This window comes from Oncorhynchus masou, chromosome 23, assembly GCF_036934945.1.
Source record: "Oncorhynchus masou masou isolate Uvic2021 chromosome 23, UVic_Omas_1.1, whole genome shotgun sequence".
Lineage (NCBI taxonomy): Eukaryota > Metazoa > Chordata > Actinopteri > Salmoniformes > Salmonidae > Oncorhynchus > Oncorhynchus masou.
The window spans coordinates 24,766,131-24,792,448 of NC_088234.1; the positions used below are offsets into that span (position 1 = coordinate 24,766,131).

General features: G+C 41.8%; 1 protein-coding gene across 4 annotated transcripts in view; it reads right to left on the minus strand.

The window, feature by feature from the left end:
- Window positions 1-9,338: 9,338 nt before the first annotated feature.
- LOC135510612 (Kv channel-interacting protein 4-like) overlaps window positions 9,339-26,318 on the minus strand; it is a 268,359-nt gene continuing 251,379 nt past the window's right edge. For all 4 annotated transcript variants that reach the window (XM_064931672.1, XM_064931671.1, XM_064931673.1 and 1 more), the window contains exons 3-8: window positions 17,314-17,383; window positions 15,935-16,005; window positions 14,051-14,158; window positions 13,616-13,720; window positions 13,301-13,363; window positions 9,339-13,164 (exon numbers count right to left, since the gene is read on the minus strand). In XM_064931672.1, coding sequence (XP_064787744.1) covers window positions 13,117-13,164; window positions 13,301-13,363; window positions 13,616-13,720; window positions 14,051-14,158; window positions 15,935-16,005; window positions 17,314-17,383 — 465 coding nt within the window. In that variant the 3' untranslated portion in view covers window positions 9,339-13,116. The remainder of the gene's footprint in view (window positions 13,165-13,300; window positions 13,364-13,615; window positions 13,721-14,050; window positions 14,159-15,934; window positions 16,006-17,313; window positions 17,384-26,318) is intronic.

Sequence of the window (26,318 nt, forward strand, 5' to 3'; positions counted from 1 at the left end):
TTGTCATTTCGTCAACCAAAGAACATTTCAGCACAACATAACTATACACACACACACTTAATATCAGAACACAGGGGCCCGTGAACATTCGGAGCCTTTAATTGAATCGCTGTGTCATTCGGTGAGGGCATTAAATGCCCAGTGAGCTCACTACTTGAAGTCCTTAATATCTCAATGCTAGGCCCCTACAAATTAAACATACACTATCGATGATAGCAGTTTCAAAGATGTAGCAAATGGCTGGGGTGTGAAAGAGGAACATAAATAGTTGATCTCTCTCTCTCATATATATATATATATATATACACACACACACACACACACAGTACCAGTCAAAAGGTTGACACCTACTCATTCAAGGGTTTTTCTTTATTTTTAATATTTTCTATGTTGTAGAATAATAGTGAAGACCTCTAAACTATGAAATAACACAATCATGTAACCAAAAAAAGTGTTAAACTGATTGGGGATGCCAGGTCATCTGTTGCAGGAATCCATCACTCTTAGTCAAATAGCTTCAATGCCATACAACACTCCTTCCGTGGCCTCGAACTGCACTTAAACGCTAGTAAAACCAAATGCATGCTTTTCAACCGTTCGCTGCCTGCACCCGCACGCCCGACTAGCATCACCACCCTGGATGGTTCTAACCTAGAATATGTGGACATCTATAAGTACCTAGGTATCTGGCTAGACTGTAAACTCTCCTTCCAGACTCATATCAAACATCTCCAATCCAAAATCAAATCTAGAACCTGATTTATATTTCGCAACAAAGCCTCTTTCACTCACGCCGCCAAACTTGCCCTAGTAAAACTGACTATCCTACCAATCCTCAACTTTGGCGATGTCATCTACAAAATGGCTTCCAATACTCTACTCAGCAAACTGGATGCAGTTTATCACAGTGCCATCCGTTTCGTCACCAAAGCACCTTATGCCACCCACTACTGCAACCTGCATGCTCTAGTCGGCTAGCCCTCGCTACATATACGTCGCCAGACCCACTGGTTCCAGGTCATCTACAAGTCCATGCTAGGTAAAGCTCCACCTTATCTCAGTTCATTGGTCACAATAGCAACACCCAGCCTAGCACGCGCTCCAGCAGGTGTATCTCACTGATCATCCCTAAAACCAACACCTCATTTGGCCGCCTTTCCTTCATATTCTCTGCTGCCTGTGACTGGAACGAATTGCAAAAATAGTTGAAGTTGGAGACTTATCTCCCTCACCAACTTTAAACATCTGCTATCTGAGCAGCGAACCGATCGCTGCAGCTGTACATAGTCCATCGGTAAATAACCCACCCAATTTACCTACCTCTTTTACCCACCAGTATCTCCACCTGCACATGACCATCTGATCATTTATCACTCCAGTGTTAATCTGCTAAATTATAATTATTCGCCTACCTCATGCCTTTTGCACACAATGTATATAGACTTTTTTTTTATAAAAAAAAAAATTGTGTTGACTTGTTTATTGTTTACTCCATGTGTAACTGTGTTGCTGTCTGTTCACACTGCTATGCTTTATCTTGGCCAGGTCACAGTTGTAAATGAGAACTGGTTCTCAACTAGCCTACCTGGTGAAATAATTGTTTACATTTTTTAAATAGCCCTTACACAGCCTGGAGGTGTGTTTTGGGTCATTGTCCTGCTGAAAAACAAATTATAGTCCTAAGCGCAAACCAGATGGGATGGCATATCGTTGCAGAATGTTGTGGTAGCCTTGATGTTTAAGTGTGCCTTGAATTCTAAATAAATCAGTGTCACCAGCAAACCTCCATGCATCACGGTGGGAATCACACATGCAGAGATCTGTTCACGTACTCTGCGTCTCACAAAGACACGGCGGTTGAACCAAAAATCTATAATTTGGACAAATCAGACCAAAGGACACATTTCCACCGATCTAATGTCCATATCTTGTGTGTCTTCGCACAAACAAGTCTCTTCTCATTGGTGTCCTTTAATAGTGGTTTCTTTGCAGCAATTTGACCATGAAGGCCTGATTCACACAGTCTACTCGTAATTGTTGAGTTGTGTGTTACTTGAACTCTTAATTGGGCTGCAATCTGAGGTGGTTAACTCTAATGAACTTATCCTCTGCAGCTGTCTTCCTTTCCTGTGGCGGTCCTCATGAAACATTTTCATCATAGCGCTTGATGGTTTTTGCGACTGCACTTGAAGAAACTTTCAAAGTTCTTGCCATTTTCAGCATTGACTGACCTCAATGTCTTAAAGTAATGATGGGCTGTCGCTTCTTTTTGCTTATTCGAGCTGTTCTTGCCATAATATGGACTTGGTCTTTTACCAAATAGGGCTATCTTCTGTATACCACCCCTACCTTGTCACAACACAACTGATTGGCTCAAAGAAATTACACCTGTTAATTAAAATGCATTCCAGGTGACTACCTCATGAATCTGGTTGAGAGTGTGCAAAGCTGTCATCAAGGCAAAGGGTGGCTACGTTGAAGAATCTCAAATATAAAATGTATTTTGATTTGTTTATATGAATAGTGGTAGGCGAGGAGTACCAGAAGGTGGCACCATTATATTATTTTCAAATAAGAGAGTGAACGTTATTTATAATAAGGGTTACATGGAGAAAATCTGGACTCTCAAATTAAAGTGATGGCCTTCCCTTCACCAAAATATATTTGAGCTAAATCCTCCCTTGAAAAAAGTGACCCTCCCCCTATACCCAAAATAATAATTTAAACAAAGTGGGTAAAGACCATCTCTACCGTTTACCCTCACTTTTTGGACAGACAGTTTTAGAAACTATTCTACATCCTGTAAGCGTTACATGGCAATGCAGGAATTTTGATAGCACCAAGGACCGCGGCCAGGTTGTGGGTTCGCAGACCACCGTCGACAAGAGTAGGGATTGAAAGATCTCCATTGTAAAAGCATTGCCGGAATCGATCATGGTATTTGCAGGTCCAAGAAAATTGGTCTTTTATAAACATTATGCAATACTGCATCATTTGACATATTAACAGAATATTTGAATAACACACAAATTACAGGCTAAGAATGGACAGAGACAGGCCTGTGTTCATCTTATCCTATTTCTCCAATACCAAATCAGTGTGCCTTGTTTGCAAATAATTATATTTGAGACGTCATTATGAATCTGAGCATGGTACTTTCAAAAGTTAGGCCTACCGTTCCACCCCAGAGTAGACCTATGGGGAAAATGGAAGCTTTAACTGCTGGCTACTTTTCTTCTGTGGCTTAACCCAAAAAGAGAAGATCACAAGTGTTTCCCAAAAATCTGTCTAGGTTTAAACATCTATTGTACAGAAAGTGAATAGCTTAATCAATTGATAGTGACAGAATTCGATCGCTTCCCAAGCAAAGTACATTTTTTGTCTCCTTGGCTATAGACGGTTGTAACTCAGCCTCTGAATGTCATACAAACTAAACAATGATATCCCCACATGCATCGCTGTCATGTCTTTCCCAGGTATTTTACAGCTTGTTTCGAGCATAAAGCATTGCGGACCAAAGCGCTGTTAAGAACGGAACAAAAACATAAAACGCAACATGCAACAATTTCAACGATTTTACTGAGTTATAGTTCATATAAAGAAATCAGTCAATTTAAATGAATTCATGAGGTGCTAATTGAGGAATCTCATATGACTGGGCAGGGGCGCAGCCATAGGCCCACCCACTTGGCAGCCAGGCACAGCCAATCAGAATTACTTTTTTCTCTGCGGTTTTAAGGCCGGTTGGACGTACTGCAAATTCCCTAAAACGACATTGAAGGCAGCTTATGGTGGATAAATTAACATAAAATTCTCTAGCAACAGCTCTGGTGGATATTCTTGCATGCCAATTGCATGCTCCCTCAAAACTTGAGAAATCTGTGGCATTGTGTGACAAAACAGCACATGTTAGAGCCTTTTATTGTCCCCGGCACAAGGTGAACCTGTGTAATGAACATGCTGTTTACTCAGCTTCGCATCTTAAGCCAAGGGGTCTGTGCTTTTTACCATTTTCTTTAATAAAAAGGTAGGCCTATGTTATACCCTCTAATACCCCCCCAATTCAAGTCTTGGTTTTAAGTCAACAGCCCTTCACTGACACTGAGGTTGGCCAAAGAGAACATGGTGGGTAGAGGAATTGACTGAAAAATCTTTGGATATAGCAGCCTATAGCCTATTTTCGTCTGTCAAACAGGTAGACCTACCTCTTTTCTTGAATAGGAAAATAAGAAGACAGGCTCCAACACAAAGCCCTTGTTGTTAGTAAATCTAATTAAAATTAATCCGGTTTCATGACCATAAGCTGTCCATTTCCGATTGATTGTGCTGCGGCTGCTTCTTCAAGTTTCAGCACCACAATATACAGTTGAAGTCGGAAAAGCTTGTTTTAAACTTGTTTTAAAACTCCACAAATGTATTGTTGACTAACTATAGTTTTGGCAAGTTGGTTAAGACATCTACTTTGTGCATGACAAGTAATTTTTCCAACAATTGTTGACAGACCGATTACTTCACTGTATCACAATTCCAGTGGGTCAGAGGTTAACATACACTAAGCTGACTATGCTTTTAAACAGACTATGCTTTCTCCTCTTCCATCCTATCATCTCTTCCCTCTGCTCATACCTTCTCCAACCTTTCTCCTGATTCTGCCTCCTCAACCCTCCTCTCTTCCCTTTCTGCATCCTTTGACTCTCTATGTCCCCTATCCTCCAGGCCGGCTCAGTCCTCCCCTCCCGCTCCGTGGCTCGATGACTCATTGCGAGCTCACAGAACAGAGCTCCGGGCAGCCGAGCGGAAATGGAGGAAAACTCGCCTCCCTGCGGACCTGGCATCCTTTCACTCCCTCCTCTCTACATTTTCCTCCTCTGTCTCTGCTGCTAAAGCCACTTTCTACCACTCTAAATTCCAAGCATCTGCCTCTAACCCTAGGAAGCTCTTTGCCACCTTCTCCTCCCTCCTGAATCCCCCTCCCCCCCCCTCCTCCCTCTCTGCAGATGACTTCGTCAACCATTTTGAAAAGAAGGTCGACGACATCCGATCCTCGTTTGCTAAGTCAAACGACACCGCTGGTTCTGCTCACACTGCCCTACCCTGTGCTCTGACCTCTTTCTCCCTCTCTCTCCAGATGAAATCTCGCTTCTTGTGACGGCCGGCCGCCCAACAACCTGCCCGCTTGACCCTATCCCCTCCTCTCTTCTCCAGACCATTTCCGGGGACCTTCTCCCTTACCTCACCTCGCTCATCAACTCATCCCTGACCACTGGCTACGTCCCTTCCGTCTTCAAGAGAGCGAGAGTTGCACCCCTTCTGAAAAAACCTACACTCGATCCCTCCGATGTCAACAACTACAGACCAGTATCCCTTCTTTCTTTTCTCTCCAAAACTCTTGAACGTGCCGTCCTTGGCCAGCTCTCCCGCTATCTCTCTCAGAATGACCTTCTTGATCCAAATCAGTCAGGTTTCAAGACTAGTCATTCAACTGAGACTGCTCTTCTCTGCATCACGGAGGCGCTCCGCACTGCTAAAGCTAACTCTCTCTCCTCTGCTCATCCTTCTAGACCTATCGGCTGCCTTCGATACTGTGAACCATCAGATCCTCCTCTCCACCCTCTCCGAGTTGGGCATCTCCGGCGCGGCCCACGCTTGGATTGCGTCCTACCTGACAGGTCGCTCCTACCAGGTGGCGTGGCGAGAATCTGTCTCCTCGCCACGCGCTCTCACCACTGGTGTCCCCCAGGGCTCTGTTCTAGGCCCTCTCCTATTCTCGCTATACACCAAGTCACTTGGCTCTGTCATAACCTCACATGGTCTCTCCTATCATTCCTATGCAGACGACACACAATTAATCTTCTCCTTTCCCCCTTCTGATGACCAGGTGGCGAATCGCATCTCTGCATGTCTGGCAGACATATCAGTGTGGATGACGGATCACCACCTCAAGCTGAACCTCGGCAAGACGGAGCTGCTCTTCCTCCCGGGGAAGGACTGCCCGTTCCATGATCTCGCCATCACGGTTGACAACTCCATTGTGTCCTCCTCCCAGAGCGCTAAGAACCTTGGCGTGATCCTGGACAACACCCTGTCGTTCTCAACCAACATCATGGCGGTGGCCCGTTCCTGTAGGTTCATGCTCTACAACATCCGCAGAGTACGACCCTGCCTCACACAGGAAGCGGCGCAGGTCCTAATCCAGGCACTTGTCATCTCCCGTCTGGATTACTGCAACTCGCTGTTGGCTGGGCTCCCTGCCTGTGCCATTAAACCCCTACAACTCATCCAGAACGCCGCAGCCCGTCTGGTGTTCAACCTTCCCAAGTTCTCTCACGTCACCCCGCTCCTCCGCTCTCTCCACTGGCTTCCAGTTGAAGCTCGCATCCGCTACAAGACCATGGTGCTTGCCTACGGAGCTGTGAGGGGAACGGCACCGCAGTACCTCCAGGCTCTGATCAGGCCCTACACCCAAGCAAGGGCACTGCGTTCATCCACCTCTGGCCTGCTCGCCTCCCTACCATTGAGGAAGTACAGTTCCCGCTCAGCCCAGTCAAAACTGTTCGCTGCTCTGGCCCCCCAATGGTGGAACAAACTCCCTCACGACGCCAGGACAGCGGAGTCAATCACCACCTTCCGGAGACACCTGAAACCCCACCTCTTCAAGGAATACCTAGGATAGGATAAGTAATCCTTCTCACCACCCCCCCCTTTAATGATTTAGATGCACTATTGTAAAGTGGCTGTTCCACTGGATGTCAGAAGGTGAATTCACCAATTTGTAAGTCGCTCTGGATAAGAGCGTCTGCTAAATGACTTAAATGTAAATGTAAATGTAAACAGCTGGGAAAATTCCCGAAAATTAGGTCATGGCTTTAGAAGCTTCAGATAGGCTAATTGACATAATTTGAGTCAATTGGAGGTGTACCTGTGGGTGTATTTCAAGGCCTACCTTTGCTTGACATCATGGGTAAATCAAAAGAAATCAGCCAAGACCTCAGAAACAAAATTGTAGTATATATAACCACAGTAAAATGAGTCCTATATCGACATGAACCTGAAAGGCGGCTCAGCAAGGAAGAATCCAATGCTCCAAAACCGCCAAAAAAGCCAGACTATGGTTTGCAACTGCACATGGGGACAAAGATCATACTTTTTGGAGAAATGTCCTCTGGTCTGATGAAACAAAAATATAACTGTTTGGCCATAGTCAGGAAGTTAAAGCTTGGTCGCAAATGGGTCTTCCAAATGGACAATGACCCCAAGGATAACAAAGTCAAGGTATTGGAGTGGCCATCACAAAGCCCTGACCTCAATCATATAGAACATTTGTGGGTAGAACTGAAAAAGCGTGTGCAAGCAAGGAGGCCTACAAACCTGACTCAGTTACACCAGCTCTGTCAGGAGGAATGGGCCAAAATTCACCCAACTTATTGCGGGAAGCTTGTGGAAGGCTACCTGAAACGTTTGACCGAAGTTTAAATTGTTTAAGGCAATGTTACCAAATACTAATTGAGTGTATGTAAACTTCTCTACTATTATTCTGACATTTCACATTCTTAAAATAAACTGGTGATGCTAACTGACCTAAAACAGGGGATTTTTACTCGGATTAAATGTCAGGAATTGTGAAAAACTGAGTTTAAATATATTTGGCTAAAGTGTATGTAAACTTCCGACTTCAACTGTAAATTACTAAAATCTGTCTTATTCTGAGGTCAATAAGTCTGATAAATACATCATGGGCAAGAAACATTGATTTTAATAAAATCTACTATAGTAGTAGCAAGTTACACTACATGACAAAGTATGTAAACCTAAAATATCACATTTATATAGTGGCAAGAAAAAGTATGTGAACCCTTTGAATTACCTGGATTTCTGCATAAATTGGTTATAAAATTTGATCTGATCTTCATCAGTCACAACTAGAGGTCGACCGATTAATAGGAATGACCCATTAATTAGGGCCGTTTTCAAGTTTTCATAACAATCTGAGATCGGTATTTTTGGGTGCCGATTTGCCGATTTTGTTTTACACATTTATTTAATCTTTATTTAACTAGGCAAGTCAGGTAAGACCACATTCTTATTTTCAATGACGGCCTAGGAACGGTGGGTTAACTGCCTCGTTCAGGGGCAGAAAGACAGATTTTCACCTTGTCAGCTCGGGTGATCCAATCTTGCAACCTTACAGTTAACTAGTCCAACGCAATACCACCTGCCTCTCTCTCATTGCACTCCACAAGGAGACTGCCTGTTACGCAAATGCAGTAAGCCAAGGTAAGTTGCTAGCTAGCATTAAACGTATCTTATAAAAAACAATCAATCATACTCACTAGTTAACTACACATGGTTGATGATATTACTAGATACTATCTAGCGTGTCCTGTGTTGCATATAATCTGACTGAGCATACAAGCATACAAGTATCTGACTGAGCGGTGGTAGGCAGAAGCAGGCGCTAAACATGAATTCAAACAGCACTTTCATGCATTTCGCCAGCAGCTCTTCGTTGTGCGTCAAGCATTGCGCTGTTTATGACTTCAAACCTATCAACTCCCGAGATGAGACTGGTGTGACCGAAGTGAAATGGCTGGTTAGTTAGCGTGCGCTAATAGCGTTTCAAACTTCACTCGCTCTGAGCCTTGGGGTGGTTGTTTCCCTTGCGCTGCATGGGTAACGCTTCGATGTGGTGGCTGTTGTCGTTGTGTTGCTGGTTCGAGCCCAGGGAGGAGCGAGGAGAGGGACGGAAGCGATACTGTTACACTGGCAATACTAAAGTGCCTATAAGAACATCCAATAGTCAAAGGTTAATGAAATACAAATGGTATAGAGGGAAATAGTCCTATAATAACTACAACCTAAAACTTCTTACCAGGAAATATTGAAGACTCATTTGAGACCCAATTGAGACCCAATTGAGACCCAATTGAGCACATCTGGGACATCATGTCTCGCTCCATCCACCAACGCCACGTTGCACCACAGACTGTCCAGGAGTTGGCGGATGCTTTAGTCCAGGTCTGGGAGGAGATCCCTCAGGAGACCACCTCCTCATCAGGAGCATGCCCAGGCATTGTAGGGAGGTCACACAGGCATGTGGAGGTCACACACACTACTGAGCCTCATTTTGATTGTTTTAAGGACATTTACATCAAAGTTGGATCAGCCTATAGTGTGGTTTTCCACTTTAATTTTGAGTGTGACTCCAAATCCAGACCTCCATGGGTTGATAAATTTGATTTCCATTGATAATTTGTGTGTGATTTTGTTGTCAGCACATTCAACTATGTAAAGAAAAAAGTATTTAATAAGAATATTTTATTCATTCAGATCTAGGATGTGTCATTTTAGTGTTCCCTCTATTTTTTTGAGCAGTGTACATTTGCAAGAATTTCTGAAAACCTGTTTTCTCTTTATCATTATGGGGTATTGTGTATTTTGATGAGAAAAATAATTGAATCCATTTTAGAATAAGGCTGTAACATAACAAAATGTGGAAAAAGTCAAGGGATCTGAATATTTTCCGAAGGCACTGTATACAGTATACAGCAACTGGTTAAGCAGCACACAAAAGGTTTTTGATCAGCAAGATCAGAGCAGGCCGGGGCTCATTGTTGAAATATCCATTACAGTGTGTAATGCAGCCTAGTATTATTTACACAATCCCAGCAGCTATCTTTGAAATACAACTTTGTTCTGTGCTTCTCCGAGCATGCACTTCATAGACAATAGGCTATGGATCATTTGATTGAGACCACACTAAATAGCCTATAGGCACACTTGATATTGCGCGCCCAGCGGAGAATCAGAGATGAGGGGCTGCAACCGGCACACATCGATATATAGCCTAATTAGCAACTAATTCTAAAATACTGAGAAATATAGAGACATTTCATCAATTACATTACCCACCCCTGGACTAAATAAAATAATATACTAAAACCTCCCCTTGATTGAAATTGAAAAAGCATGACCCTCCCCCCTTTTTCCTCCAGATACCCATTCTGTACATTTCTATCCATCCCTAAGTGTCTGTCACAGTGCTAAAGTTGAAGGTATCATTTGGTAGGCACAAGCAAATTAACATTCAGTACAGAAGTGAGTACAGAAAAAAACATGAGAAATTATAGTTGATTCATTCACATTCTCCAAGATCAGAGTTTGAGTGCATAAAATCAGAAATTATAGAACCCAAGTACTACCCCCATTCTATAATGATCGATTTAAATACATTAGGATGTAAGGTTGAATAACATAATGACATAAGTCACTTTATCATTAGGGAACTTGTTTCCCCAGAGACATATTCAGTAAGGAGAAAATGTTTTGAGATGAAACAGGAAGTACCTGAACTTGCCTAAATATCAGACTTATCATGGTTATGCCATGGATAATCAGTCTGAAAAAAGTCGCTGTTAAAAATACGCAAGTCTCTACAAACTCGGTTATTTTACCGGTTGTCCGTGCTGTTGGTCCTTTCGCTGGAAGGTAGTGGCGATCAAATGTCCATAGGAAAGTATTGTTTACCTCACTTTTTGCTGCGCGGGTAGGTTCGGTCGCTTGTATTTTCCACCTCCTGACGCATTTCACAATATGTGAACAATAGCCAAATGTAACCGAATGTAGTCGACTAAAGCCCTGTTCCCTGCAATCAGCTGGAAGTGCTTGTGAAATCCAGTCTGTACTTCGGTTAAACTCGGCCATTGTTGACATATTGTGCAAGTTGCATGCAAATTGCGTCAGCATTGAAAATACATACCGATATAGACCAGCGTAGTGAAAGGCGGGTTAATAATGCTACTCGGTGGATATTGTCTCAGATGACTTCCTACATAAAGGACAAAATCAGCGGACAACAGGTAATGTACGTTCAAATTAAGTTTATTCAACATTCTGACTTGTGATGGGACTATTCACAAAAAGTGAGCCTTCATGTTAGAGACGAGAGAGAGGAGTCTTCCACTCTTGGATTTGTAGAAGCTATACCTGAACTTGTCCAAATAGAACTTGTTTTTCATTGCAGGCTTTTCTGTGCCCTACTTAACTTGACCCATATGTTTAGGAGATAATTAGCCAGCTGAACAAAATCATTGGTCAAATAAGATCAAGTTAGGTACACAAACAAGTTATTGTCCTAGACTTTGCTTAATCATATGGACATCAGAACATATTCCAATGAATACATAAGGAATTGCCAATTTAAGGCAAGAAAAATGAATAGTGCAGATACTACCTTGCTAGTACCAACCTTTTAAATAGAGGAGGACTAAATAGTAGGGTTTTTGGAAGCACCTGTGGGTGAGGCCCCATCTGCTGCCCAGCATGCTCTGTGCCTGCCCACATTTGGGGCCTATCAGGGCTCTAATCAGAAACAGCCACGGCCAATCATTCTTCATTATGCAAAGAACCTGGACACAGCCCCAAACAAGAGGAAAGAAAACACAGACCTCATCCAGAAGCAACCTCTATCCAGCAACAAAATCTAGACCCTTAATACACTTGTAGGTGGTTTGATTCCTGGCCATTCTAATTGGGTTGAACGGTCAAATCTGATTTCCCTCGTGTGGTTTTTAGACTTAGTTGGCATATATTGTTGCTTGCTAGCTTGTTGCTAGTTTAACAAGAACGTGTAGTAGGTAACAAGTTTTTTAAACACATTAGTGAAAGCTAAAAAGCTACCACTTGTTTTTAAAGTTGGATAATCTTATCCTTGGATCATCTTATCCTTAAAAGTGTTTGAACATTCAAAGCAACTGGGAAACTTCCATAGCAGACATTGTTGTCCCCTTAACTTGCCACATAACTTCTGAGAAGCACGAGCACCACCACCAATCAGCCTACACCACTGTGCACACACCCGTCATTACTATGACAACCAAGCAAATGACTGCTGTCTGAACACACAAATCCGATTTGGTCACTTGTAACCTACTGTTTAGACAGTCAATGTTCCAAAATGGATTTTAAAAACAAAACTGATTTGAGCAGTGTGAAGGCCTGCAGTGTAAACAAGGCTTGAAAGGTATGGATAGATACAAAGTGAAGTAGGTTATAACTCCACCTGGCCTTCTGACAGGCCGAGTGGAATTATCGCCATATTGATTACACCTGTCCAATCCTCCCATATCTCTGCAATCGCCTAGAAAGTTGGGGCTAGGGGTTGTTTCTGGACAGGGATATATATTTACAAAACTAAAGGTGACAGAGATCAGATTTGCTTGTATAACTTCATCCCAGTGATCCTCTTTATAAGACAGTGATCAATATACATTACATACCCAAGAAGACTGTAAATTCACCCCAAGAGTTAGCTTCTGCTAAATACTGAACATCTGACTATCCCTTTGTACACTGACTACCATATTATATAAATAAAATCAAACATACCACAAAATAGTGATTCGAAACATGAATGGAAACATGTCGACAGGAAACATCTCAAAACAGGGAAATACACACATGTAGGGTCACAAAATACATTTAGAAGCAGCATAATCTTGTGACAAGATGGTCATTTCTCCTATGCGTAGACTCAAGGTAAGTAACACCAACCTGTGTGCTTCTAAGGATACTGTCCAGACTCATCAAATGCAATGTGGAGTGCATCGTCTCATTCTAGTTGGCAAGTAAACATGAACAAAGTTGAACAGTCCTCAGATAGTATATACATATATATATTTTAAATGGTACAATGTTAAGTCTATATTTTATCTGGGTCCTGGGAGAGCAAAGGATGGACCATGGTGGGTGGAAACCGCTCACCTTTCAAACTCCTTGTTGTCCATCTGTTCAAAGGCAGTGGCAAAATCAAACACAGCTGGGTTTCCTGTACTGCAGATAAATACTGACTGCGGCACAGCTGTTACGATCGAGGCGTCTTTGTACACAGGTTTGAAGAGTTCAATTTACTCAATCAAACCACAAAACTCAAATTGAAAAGGTAAGATAGGAAAACATCAATGCTTTTTTTTGCAGTTATTCCAGAATGTTTCATACCGTTACATCTATACTGCATTTGCCCGTGTGACAATACTTCCTTATGTTTGTCTGAACAGCATACAGTTGATAGAATAGCGTCTGTCGATAGTCCGGTCCAGAGCTCTCCACGTCAGCCACAAGTTAAATGACGTTGTCAAAGAGCTGCATCGATCTCATGATGTTCTCATCCTGGTGGACAAACATACATTTTTAGAGATATGTCCCTACTTCACCGACAACTCTTATGTGAATACCAGAGGTACTAAATACTGCATTGTGCAAAACATATGATGCGATTGCAGAAAAGAAGGCAGAAATCACTCACATTTTGGCAGCAGTCAATAAACTCATCTATGGTTACAACTCCATCCTTGTTTTTATCCATCTTCTGTTGGTCAGGAAGGGCGGAGATGTTGAGAATGCAACGCAATATGATGTAACAGTATAGACAGAAATAAACTGAATTGATGGTCAACTGTTCATGTCATTCCACACAACAAATGTCACTGTACTTTGGGGTTATTTGTATCTAAATATGACAAGCATTGGACTATGGCTCCATACAATAAATGCTGCTAATGGTGAATATAATATGCACATTTTGGCAACAATGTACGGAACTTCAAAATAAAAAACATACCTGAAAAAATATCTCCACGTGTTGCCGAGGCGTATCGTCTTTGAGTAGGGGATATGTGCATTTCCCCATCATGTCATAGATGGCCTTCATGATGTCAAGCATTTCCTTTAAAACGGAGAGTTAATAAGATGACGGAAATGTTGACAAGTACATTATGCAATACCCGACTTTCAGGGTATCATACTATGAAACATTGACAAAGTTGGCGATCGTTCTTTACATATCATTAGACTGGTTGTCCAGTATTCAACAGACGGCATGCTTTATATCTACATACAGTAGGTCATCTCTCATACAACACGTTACAATTATTAGAGCAGTATGGTTATCCCTTTTATTCGTATTTAAAGAAATCAATATATGATTCACTCTGTTCAATCATCTACCGTATCAACATCATCGTTGACAGCAAGTTGCGACATTAATGGTAAGTACCTCCTTAGTAATATAGCCATCCTTATTAATATCATACAGATTAAAGGCCCAGTTGAGCTTCTCCTGGACTGAGCCTCGGAGCAGGATAGAGAGGCCCATTACAAAGTCCTGCAGTAGAAACACAACCCATTAGACCTTTGCACTTAAACAAACACAATACAATTGTACCAAGAATATCTCAAACATCAGCTAAACCTGAATGGATTGATATGATACTGGTACATCCAACATACGCAAAAGTATATTCATGTAGAAAGAATGACCTTGAATTGAACTTAGTTCGATTACCATATCTAGTCTAAAAGACATAATTCATTCATTGGTATCATTCTTCCCAACAATATTCTTCCCAAAAAGCAACCATTGAACAAAGAGAACATTATATCCTTGAAGTGCTGAAACTTAAATATAAAAGAATGCATATGATTTGATTTGTAGAGGTTTTTTTTAGGATCCCAATGAAATAGGCTTGAGGGTTATCCAGTACTATGGGACAGAAGGTACCAGTGTTTATTAACACCAGATAACTAGGGTGTAGAGCAATGACAACATGTCTGTTGTAATACGTAAGCCTATACTCTTCCTTAATGTTAATTATATGTATGCTGAGGGGGATTACCATATATATATTTAGTTGAAGTCAGAAGTTTACATACACCTTAGACAAATGCATTTAAACTCAGTTTTTCATTTAATCCTAGTAAAAATTCCCTGTCTTAGGTCAGTTAGGATCACCACTGATGCTGCCACCCCCATGCTTCACAGTTGGGATGGTGTTCTTCGGCTTGCAAGCCTCCCCCTTTTTCCTCCAAACATAACGATGGTCATTATGGCCAAACAGTTCTATTTTTGTTTCATCAGACCAGAGGGCATTTCGCCAAAAAGTATGATCTTTGTCCCCATGTGCAGTTGCAAACCGTAGTCTGCCTTTTTAATGGTGGTTTTGGAGCAGTGGCTTCTTCCTTGTTGAGCGGCCTTTCAGGTTATGTCGATATAGGACTCGTTTTACTGTGGATATAGATACTTTTGTACCTGTGTGTACCTGTTTCTTCCATCAACGTTTGTTCTGGGATTGATTTGCACTTTTCGCACCAAAGTATGTTCATCTCCTGGAGACAGAACACGTCTCCTTCCTGAGCGGTATGATGGCTGCGTGGTCCCATGGTGTTTATACTTGCATACTATTGTGTGTACAGATGAACATGGTACCTTGGAAATTGCTCCCGAGGAGGAACCAGACTTGTGGAGGTCTACAATTTTTTTTCTGAGGTCTTGTCTGATTTCTTTTGATTTTCCCATGATGTCAATCAAAAAGGCACTGAGCTGGAAGGTAGGCCTTGAAATACATCCACAGGTACACCTCCAATTGACTCAAATTATGTAAATGATCCTATCAGAAGCTTCTAAAGCCATGACATAATTTTCTGTAATTTTCCAAGCTGTTTAAAGGCACTGTCAACTTAGTGTATGTAAACTTCTGACCCACTGGAATTGTGATACAGTGAATTATAATTGGAATAATCTGTCTGTAAACAATTGTTGAGGACTGAGAAGACCAACTGAGTATCTCATCAGAGACTGATATACTGTATATAAGGAATCTCCACAACTGTATATTCTATATTAACACCTGTAATGTTTAAAAAATTGAGATATATAAATGGAACATTCCGGGTTAAATGTAAACTAAAAAAAGGTATGGACTAGTGTCTGTCAATCCTTTTCCTGGAGACCTGCAGGCTTTTGTTCTTGCCCAGCATTCACACACATGCATCAACTTTGACACTAATAGAAGAAAATCTCTAATGTAAAATGTATCAACGCCATTATACTTTAGAGCGTGACGTCAGTCAGTGATGAATTGTCAAGAACACACTAGCTTACCTCAAAACTCACAGATCCATCTTTATCCGTGTCAAACGCGTTGAACAGAAAATGTGCATATGTCGAAGCGTCTGAAACGAGAGACAGTCTCGGTCAAGCATTGTAATGACAAGTCACAACCTTAATTGACATGGACAATACATGCTGACAGCGGTTCCAACTAGACATTTTCAACTGTGGTGAGTTTTCTCCATTGGTCAACATAAAAGCCATCATAAGTTTGTTTCCCAAAGCAGAGTAAGAATAAGAGATTTTAGAGTTGTTTTAATTTGATAGTTTTCCCCTTAGCAGGCCTTTAAGCAAGATGTGTTATCACTCCCTTTCAAAGTTGCATCTTCACATGTTTTAGTTGCAACTCTCTGGCAATCCTAAAATATTTTCAAGCAGCATAACAGAACTAAGTGTCTGTGTGTGTGCCTGCGTGAGTTCTCAAACCTTGGCCTGTTTGCGACTGACTGACAGCGTGTGTGTTTACTGTAAAGATGAGAGATAACAATAAAAATGTGCTGAGTTCCTTTTGTTGAGCTGTATGGGCTAACACAGATGACATTCCATCAAACGCAAGGAACCCAGGGGGACTAGCAGGAAAGACTGCCCCAGTCAGTGTAACAAATAAACGGAGCACAAAAGAACAAGCGATTTAACGACATTACAATGTAACATTGCTTCTTAAAAGGAAATCCATCATTGTACATTGGACAATAAGACACATACTGCAGATCTATTACCTACAGTATGAAGACAATATTGCTTCATGTACTGGTTGAGGAGAACGTATCTTTGTGACTTTGGCTGCAATCCAGCACTGTCATATACAAACAGTTTATATAGAAAAGTTATATTTTTTATAGGTTTTTAACGTACTATACGCACCTGTACTTTATCATTGGGAAAGAAATGAAGATGTGTGTTTTGCAGAGGTAGACACGTCTTCCCATATCCCTGGCGTTTGTCTCTCTTGCTGTAATGCTAGAGACCTCCAGAGCCATATATTTTGAGCTATATTTAGCCACGGACACATCATATAAAAGTGATTTGGGGGACACATCCTCCGGTGTCTTATAAACATGTTTTATTTATATTTGGGTGAGATATAGTGCCTTAAAAAAACATGTGTGAATTAGAAAATGGGAGAACTTCGAAGTAGAAGAACATGACTTTACCTTTGGGCTTTGTGAGCTGAATTAACTGAATATCGATGTGCCACAGAAGGTTCAGGTGCTCAGGTGCTTATTTCCAAGAACCCAAACCCCTGTCTTTCCAGTCATACCAATTCCAATGACCCAATACCACCGGATAATCTAAAGAAAAAGCACACCTTTGGCCGAACACATTTTGTCCATCCAAATGAACAATTCTCACCAGATGTGTCAACATACCTCCCTGTGGAAAGAACTGGGAGTAGATGTCTTTGAAGGTGTCTTCATTGACCACACCACTAGGGCACTCCTGCAAGGAAAAGAGAATATCATTCCATAATTCATTAAAGGTTTCTCAATTCAAACATGTTTTTGAAAAAGGCTAATTGATGTGATCACAGGGTCTTTGCTTCAGACGCACAAGGTGTTCTTAATTTGCCTCTGACATGGCCAACCCCATGCTGCAAGACATGAAAAAAACTATTTTGTACTGCTTAGAAAAAGACCGCCGTAGCCTTTCAAGTTTTAAAGTTGATTTGTTACGTGTAAAACAGTACAATGAAATTCTTGTGTGCCGTCTTTTGAGTGGAACATTAAACGGCTGTCCTGACTCTCTGTGGTCACTAAAAATCCCATGGCACTTAATGTAAGAGTAGGGGGTGTTAACCCCGGTGTCCTGGCTAAATTCTCAATCTGGCCCTAACACTGTCATCTAATCATCCCCAGCTTACAATTGGCTCATTCATCCCTGTAACTATTCCCCAGGTCGTTGCTGTAAATGAGAATGTGTTCCAGTCAATTCACCTGGTAAAAAAAGGGTCTGAAAGGTGACTGGAAGTAGGATTATATACATACTAATGGTAATATATACACATGTGAACAGGAGTAAGTGTGACCAGTACCGTGATAAATGTTAATAGAAATCAATGGACAGTGGTGTAATAAATCTAATCAATGAATATTTTAGTAGGAGGGTGGTGTTCAATCCCTGGGTTAATACAGGGCTTGTAGGGTGACAATGTCGGCGAAGCATTTCCTGATGAAGCCCAAGACGGAGGTGGTTAGCTCGTCTGCTATCTCTGGAGTCCCGAATGATATTCCAGTCAGCGCTAGCAAAGCAGTCCTGCAACATAGCCTCTTACTCGGAAGGGCGATTTCTCTACAGAGCGAGTCACAGGTACTTCCTGGAAACAGGAGCATAGACACATGATCTGATTTGCCAAAGGGGGGGGGGGGGGGGCCTTGAATGTTTAGTTATGGGTTGAGTAACAGTGGTCTTTATCCTAGTGGCGAAGGAGATGTGTTGATAAAAGTTGGGCCTCACGTGTCTTACTGACGCAGAAAAAACTCAGTAAAATTTTTGATATTGTTGCACGTTGTTTATATTTTTGTTTAGTATACTTGTAGTGTGGTTTTCTTGATTTACTGATAATAGGACTCAGTGCTAGAGGCATAACTACAGACCCTGGTTCGATTCCAGGCTGTATCACAACTGGCCGTGAATGGGAGTCCCATTGGGCGGCGCACAATTGGCCAGTCAAAACAGTGAGATGGGTACAATTAATACATAAAACAGTAAGAGGAGTTCATGAGTGGAACCCATTAGGAAATGTGTTTCAGGCAAATACACTGGCATTCAGTGGGGAGCGGTCTTCACCTAACAGCACAGAAATACAGTATATCAGATGCATTAGGCTGGCCATTATCAACCAAAAGAGTGTGGAGAAAAGTGTGTACAGTTCACAATCACCAAAAGGAAATAGGGATATGAAAGCGTTTGTGGTGAATGGTGATATCCTTTTTGAGAAGAAAATAGGGTTTGTGGGCCCTCTTATCAAATGTGCAGAGGGCATCTTCCTCAAGTCCAGAGCTATACATGTATCTGCTCTTGTCAGCGCAATGGAAATCTGTAAAATTATATTATCACAAAGGCCTAACCTCTGGAGCTATTGTCAATGCAATCTAGCTTTTGTTTCTTACAAGCTAGAAAAATTGTGCTCAATTTCTGTTTAGATATCCACCAAGGACACCTTTTAAAAAGAGATCAATGCTTGACATGAATAACTGTTTCCTTTCATTCTCGTCTGTAAACAATGAGCAGCAGCATACAATTCAACTTTTATCTCGTCTCTGTACAACAAGACCTAACTAGAATATCAATATTTTATTTACACATACAAAATATCATTCTGATAATGTAAATAATATTGCTTGTGTCTCATTTCGTAATCTAAATGACATGAATATATTCCCAGCTCAAGATGCCATACGCCTATAACCCCTAGAGTTGACGTCGGCACCCCCGCAGAAATCCCATTAAAAAAAGCGCCCGAACGATGATGAATACGATGGTGTTCTACGATCCCCACAAGCGTTACGCGACTCGTCTGAAGTCGGTCCCGCCAATCTGCCAACTTTTGAATGTAGCATCCGAACAGCTCGGGCTACACACTAATGACGCCTCTACGGAAAGATGACTCACGAACACATAGGGTTGAAGTCGGAAGTTTACATACACCTTAGCCAAATACATTTAAACTAATTTAAAGTAGATGGCCAAACCGACTTGCCAAAACTATAGTTTGTTAACAAGAAATTTGTGGAGTGGTTGAAAAATGAGCTTTAATGACTCCAACCTAAGTGTATGTAAATGTCTTGACTTTAACTGCACATGTTGATTGTTTTACAAGACTAGTCCGAAGGTAGCCAGTTGAAGTCAGACATTTACACCAGTTAAACAAGTGAATGGAAGTAGTTTAGTGCCTAAAAAAGGGGTTAAATACAGTATGTGTAAAACATATATTCATAAGTTCCTGATCCTTTTTGTGTGTTTGAATATATATATATATATATATATAAATCTCAGCAAAAAAATGAAACATCCTCTCACTGTCAACTGTGTTTATTTTCAGCAAACTTAACGTGTAAATATTTGTAAGAACATAAGATTCAACAACAGGCATAATCCGAACAACTTCCACAGACATGTGACAAACAGAAATGGGGGGGGGGGGGGCAAAATCAAAAGTAACAGTCAGTATCTGGTGTGGCCACCAACTGCATTAAGTACTGCAGTGCATTTCCTCCTCGTGGACTGTACCAGATTTGCCAATTCCTGCTGTGAGATGTTACCCCACTCTTCCACCAAGGCACCTGCAAGTTCCCAGACATTTCTGGGGGGAATGGCCCTTGCCCTCACCCTCCGATCCAACAGGTCCTAGACATGCTCAATGGGATTGAGATCCTGGCTCTTCGCTGGCAGAACACTGACATTCCTTGCAGGAAAGCACGCACCGAACGAGTAGTATGGCTGGTGGCATTTCCATGCTAGAGGGTCATGTCAGGGTGAGCCTGCAGGAAGTGTACCACATGAGGGAGGAGAATGTCTTCCCTGTAAAGCATAGTATTGAGATTGCCTGCAATGACAACAAGCTCAGTCCGATCATGCTGTAACACACTGTCCCAGACCATGACGGACCCTTCACCTCCAAATCGATCCCGCTCCAGAGTACAGGCCTCTGTGTAACACGAATCCGACCATCACCCCTGGTGAGACAAAACCGTGACTCGTCAGTTAAGAGCACGTTTTGCCAGTCCTGTCTGGTCCAGCGACGGTGGGCTTGTGCCTATAGGCAACATTGTTGCCGATTATGTCTGGTGAGGACCTGCCTTACAACAGGCCTACAACCCTCAGTCCAGCCTCTCTCAGCCTATTGTGAAATGTCTGAGCACTGATGGAAGGATTGTGCATTCCTGGTGTAACTCCTGTACCTATCCCGCAGGTGTGATGTACAGTGCCTTGCGAAAGTATTCGGCCCCCTTGAACTTTGCGACCTTTTGCCACATTTCAGGCTTCAAACATAAAGATATAAAACTGTATTTTTTTGTGAAGAATCAACAACAAGTGGGACACAATCATGAAGTGGAACGACATTTATTGGATATTTCAAACTTTTTTAACAAATCAAAAACTGAAAAATTGAGCGTGCAAAATTATTCAGCCCCCTAAAGTTAATACTTTGTAGCACCACCTTTTGCTGCGATTACAGCTGTAAGTCGCTTGGGGTATGTCTCTATCAGTTTTGCACATCGAGAGACTGACATTTTTTCCCATTCCTCCTTGCAAAACAGCTCGAGCTCAGTGAGGTTGGATGGAGAGCATTTGTGAACAGCAATTTTCAGTTCTTTCCACAGATTCTCGATTGGATTCAGGTCTGGACTTTGACTTGGCCATTCTAACACCTGGATATGTTTATTTTTGAACCATTCCATTGTAGATTTTGCTTTATGTTTTGGATCATTGTCTTGTTGGAAGACAAATCTCCATCCCAGTCTCAGGTCTTTTGCAGACTCCATCAGGTTTTCTTCCAGAATGGTCCTGTATTTGGTTCCATCCATCTTCCCATCAATTTTAACCATCTTCCCTGTCCCTGCTGAAGAAAAGCAGGCCCAAACCATGATGCTGCCACCACCATGTTTGACAGTGGGGATGGTGTGTTCATTGTGATGAGCTGTGTTGCTTTTACGCCAAACATAACGTTTTGCATTGTTGCCAAAAAGTTCAATTTTGGTTTTATCTGACCAGAGCACCTTATTCCACATGTTTGGTGTGTCTCCCAGGTGGCTTGTGGCAAACTTTAAACTACACTTTTTATGGATATCTTTAAGAAATGGCTTTCTTCTTGCCACTTCCATAAAGGCCAGATTTGTGCAATATACGACTGATTGTTGTCCTATGGACAGAGTCTCCCACCTCAGCTGTAGATCTCTGCAGTTCATCCAGAGTGATCATGGGCCTCTTGGCTGCATCTCTGATCAGTCTTCTTCTTGTATGAGCTGAAAGTTTAGAGGGACGGCCAGGTCTTGGTGGATTTGCAGTGGTCTGATACTCCTTCCATTTCAATATTATCGCTTGCACAGTGCTCCTTGGGATGTTTAAAGCTTGGGAAATCTTTTTGTATCCAAATCCTGCTTTAAACTTCTTCTTTATCTCGGACCGGCCTGGTGTGTTCCTTGTTCTTCATGATGCTCTCTGCGCTTTTAACGGACCTCTGAGACTATCACAGTGCAGGTGCATTTATGCGGAGACTTGATTACACACAGGTGGATTGTATTTATCATCATTAGTCATTTAGGTCAACATTGGATCATTCAGAGATCCTCACTGAACTTCTGGAGAGAGTTTGCTGCACTGAAAGTAAAGGGGCTGAATAATTTTGCACGCCCAATTTTTCAGTTTTTGATTTGTTAAAAAAGTTTGAAATATCCAATAAATGTCATTCCACTTCATGATTGTGTCCCACTTGTTGTTGATTCTTCACAAAAAAATACAGTTTTATATCTTTATGTTTGAAGCCTGAAATGTGGCAAAAGGTCGCAAAGTTCAAGGGGGCTGAATACTTTCGCAAGGCACTGTAGCGATCCTGTGCAGGTGTTGTTACAAATCAAATCAAATGTATTTGTCACATACACATGGTTAGCAGATGTTAATGCGAGTGTAGCGAAATGCTTGTGCTTCTAGTTCCGACAATGCAGTAATAACCAACGAGTAATCTAACCTAACAATTCCAAAACTACTACCTTATACACACAAGTGTAAAGGGATAAATAATATGTACATAAAGATATATGAATGAGTGATGGTACAGAACGGCATAGGCAAGATGCAGTAGATGGTTTCAAGTACAGTATATATATATATATTTGATTTTTTATTTTACTTTTATTTTACTAGGCAAGTCAGTTAAGAACAAATTCTTATTTTCAATGACGGCCTAGGAACAGTGGGTTTACTGCCTGTTCAGGGCAGAACGACAGATTTGTACCTTGTCAGCTCAGGGGTTTGAACTTGCAACCTTTCGGTTACTAGTCCAACGCTCTAACCACTAGGCTACTCTGCCGCCCCTGCGACCTTAATTGCCTACCATCTGTAAGATGTTAGTGTCTTAACGACCGTTCCACAGATGCATGTTCATGAGTTGTTTATGGTTCATTGAACAAGCATGGGAAACCTTGTTTAAACCCTTTACAATGAAGATCTGTGAAGTTATATATATATATATATATGAGATGAGTAATGTAGGGTATGTAAACATTATATTAAGTAGCATTGTTTAAAGTGGCTAGTGACATATTTTACATAAATTTCCATCAATTCCCATTATTAAAGTGGCTGGAGTTGAATCAGTGTGTCGGCAGCAGCCACTCAATGTTAGTGGTGGCTGTTTAACAGTCTGATGGCCTTGAGATAGAAGCTGTTTTTCAGTCTCTCGGTCCCTGCTTTGATGCACTTGTACTGACCTCACCTTCTGGATGATAGCGGGGTGAACAGGCAGTGGCTCGGGTGGTTGTTGTCCTTGATGATCTTTATGGCCTTCCTGTGACATCGGGTGGTGTAGGTGTCCTGGAGGGCAGGTAGTTTGACCCCGGTGATGCGTTGTGCAGACCTCACTACCCTCTGGAGAGCCTTACGACTGTGCGCGGAGCAGTTGCCGTACCAGGCGGTGATACAGCCCGACAGGATGCTTTCGATTGTGCATCTGTAGATGTTTGTGAGTGCTTTTGGTGACAAGCCGAATTTCTTCAGCCTGCTGAGGTTGAAGAGGCGCTGCTGCGCCTTCTTCACGACGCTGTCTGTGTGGGTGGACCAATTCAGTTTGTCCGTGATGTGTACGCTTAAAACTTACTACCCTCACCACTACTGTCCCATCAATGTGGATAGGGGGGGGGGTGCTCCCTCTGCTGTTTCCTGAAGTCCACAATCATCTCCTTTGTATTGTTGACGTTGAGTGTGAGGTTATTTTCCTGACACCACACTCCGAGGTCCCTCACCTCCTCCCTGTAGGCCGTCTCGTCGTTGTTTGTAATCAAGCCTACCGCTGTTGGCCTGCAAACTTAATGATGTGCATGGCCACGCAGTCGTGGGTGAACAGGGAGTACAGGAGAGGGCTCAGAACGCACCCTTGTGGGGCCCCAGTGTTGAGGATCAGCGGGTTGGAGATGTTGTTACCTACTCTCTGCGACTGCGAGGACGATCAGCTGTCCATCCTGTCTCCCTGTAGCGCTGTCTTGGGCCTCTCACCGTACAGACATTGCAATGTATTGCCCTGACCACATCTGCATTCCTCATGCCTCCTTGCAGCATGCCTAAGGCACGTTCACGCAGATGAGCAGGGACCCTGGGCATCTTTCTTTTGGTGTTTTTCAGAGTCAGTACAAATGCCTCTTTAGTGTCCTAAGTTTTCATAACTGCGACCTTAATTGCCTACCATCTGTAAGATGTTAGTGTCTTAACGACCGTTCCACAGATGCATGTTCATGAGTTGTTTATGGTTCATTGAACAAGCATGGGAAACCTTGTTTAAACCCTTTACAATGAAGATCTGTGAAGTTATTTGGATTTTTACGAATTATCTTTGAAAGACAGGGTCCTGAAAAGGGACGTTTTCTTTTTTTGCTGAGTTTATTAATCTCAGATATAGGATAGACTAGGCTTTGGCGGTATACCGTATATACCATAGGTATTTGGTATTTGGAAAAAGCCACAGGAAGGTTTTTCAATACTGTCAAAACCGTTAACTTGAAAATGTGAATATTTGTAGCTACTTTTTATGTAAATACCTGCAGTCAACTTGTGCCATACGTAAGAAGCTAAAGAACATTGCGTTCTTCATTTCACCTGTCATATTATTATGTAGCTTATGGTAGTCCAGTCACGTGATGTTTGTTTACAAGCACACAGCGACACCGGAGCCTTGTGACTCACTCACCGTCATGCAGCATACTCCAGGTGATCTAATTACACTATGGAATTCACAACTAAATGTTTGCCAGCTAAATATCTTAGAACTATTAAGTGAAGTGTCTAAAATGTGCTAAATACTTTGCTAATTTAGTAGCTAGTTAGCTATCTAGTTAAGTGGTGAGCTTCTTCCAAAATCAAGCATTTGCTTAGTAACAGCATAGAATCCCCTCCTGGATCAAGACCCTTGCAGGCTAATATTTGTTTTGAGCATGAAACAAACTGTGTCGCGTTTTTAAGTTACTTTATTGATTAGGACAGAAACTGTACAAATTGTTCTCAATGTGCTCATTAGCATTGATTTAGCATTCTCTTTGACGATTCCTTAGTACTTGTTAGCATTTTGTTAGCATTCTGGTAAGTGATGTTTTTTGGGCTTTGAATATTAGTACTTGACTGCAGGTATTTATTTGAACTTGTGCACTAGGTAATATATAAAATAGATCATGTTCATCATTTCTCCCGTTAGATTTTTCATTCGGAAACGTTTTCAATATGAAGCTTACCGGTACTCGCCACCTCTCATTTCCCAAAACAGCGGTTTAAGCCAGTCGGGTGTGTTTGTTTACAAAGAAGCACAACAAGCAAAATGGGAGCTTCATAAGATGAGTCACTCCTGCAGCTCAACTTAAGTGAGGTGATCAAGTTACACTTGTTTGAAATTCATTACTAATTATTAAGTTAACTATCTAAGATGTGCCAAGCTGAGTTGCTAATGTTAGCTAAACTCGCAAGATCAAGCTTCTTAGTAAAATCTACAGAGACAATCCCCTCCTGAATTAAGACACATTCTGCTTTTACAAAATGTTATGCTGTTTTCAAATGAAACACAATAACTTGCTCGTTAAAGCTCTTAGAATTGATTTGTTTGGAAATCCACAGTGTTATTTTAGCGTTATGAATACTGAGGTAGCACCGGTCATTGCTACGGTGGCAATGTGGTGCAATACCCCCAAAACAATAAGAAATTGGATAGAAATAAAATTAACTTGACAAACTAAATGAACGTGTCATAAACTGAATGAACTTGACGCGAACACAACTAAGTTGGCACAAACAAAATATAAATTGGCCGCAACCGGTCACTTACAACATTTATAGAACTCACCCATGCATGCAAAACTGTATCAAATCTGAGGGAGACAGCGAAGGTTGGTAATTGTGTGGGCCACAGCTGCTGTATTGATGTTTGTGGGTGAGGGCCAACTACATAAACAAGGCTGGTAGGTGGCACCCTCAGACTTTAAGGGCTGCCTCGACTTGTCGAGTGGCAAATCACATCAACACCAGCAGGCATTCGATCAGCTGTGTGGCACATGAGTTTGTGTTTAGATCGTTGATTATAGCTCCCATGTATTATGGCACTCTTAATGGTCCACAGGATACTCCAAAAAAGGTGTGATAGAAACAAATATGTTTCTATCAAATGCAAAACCAAACCTTC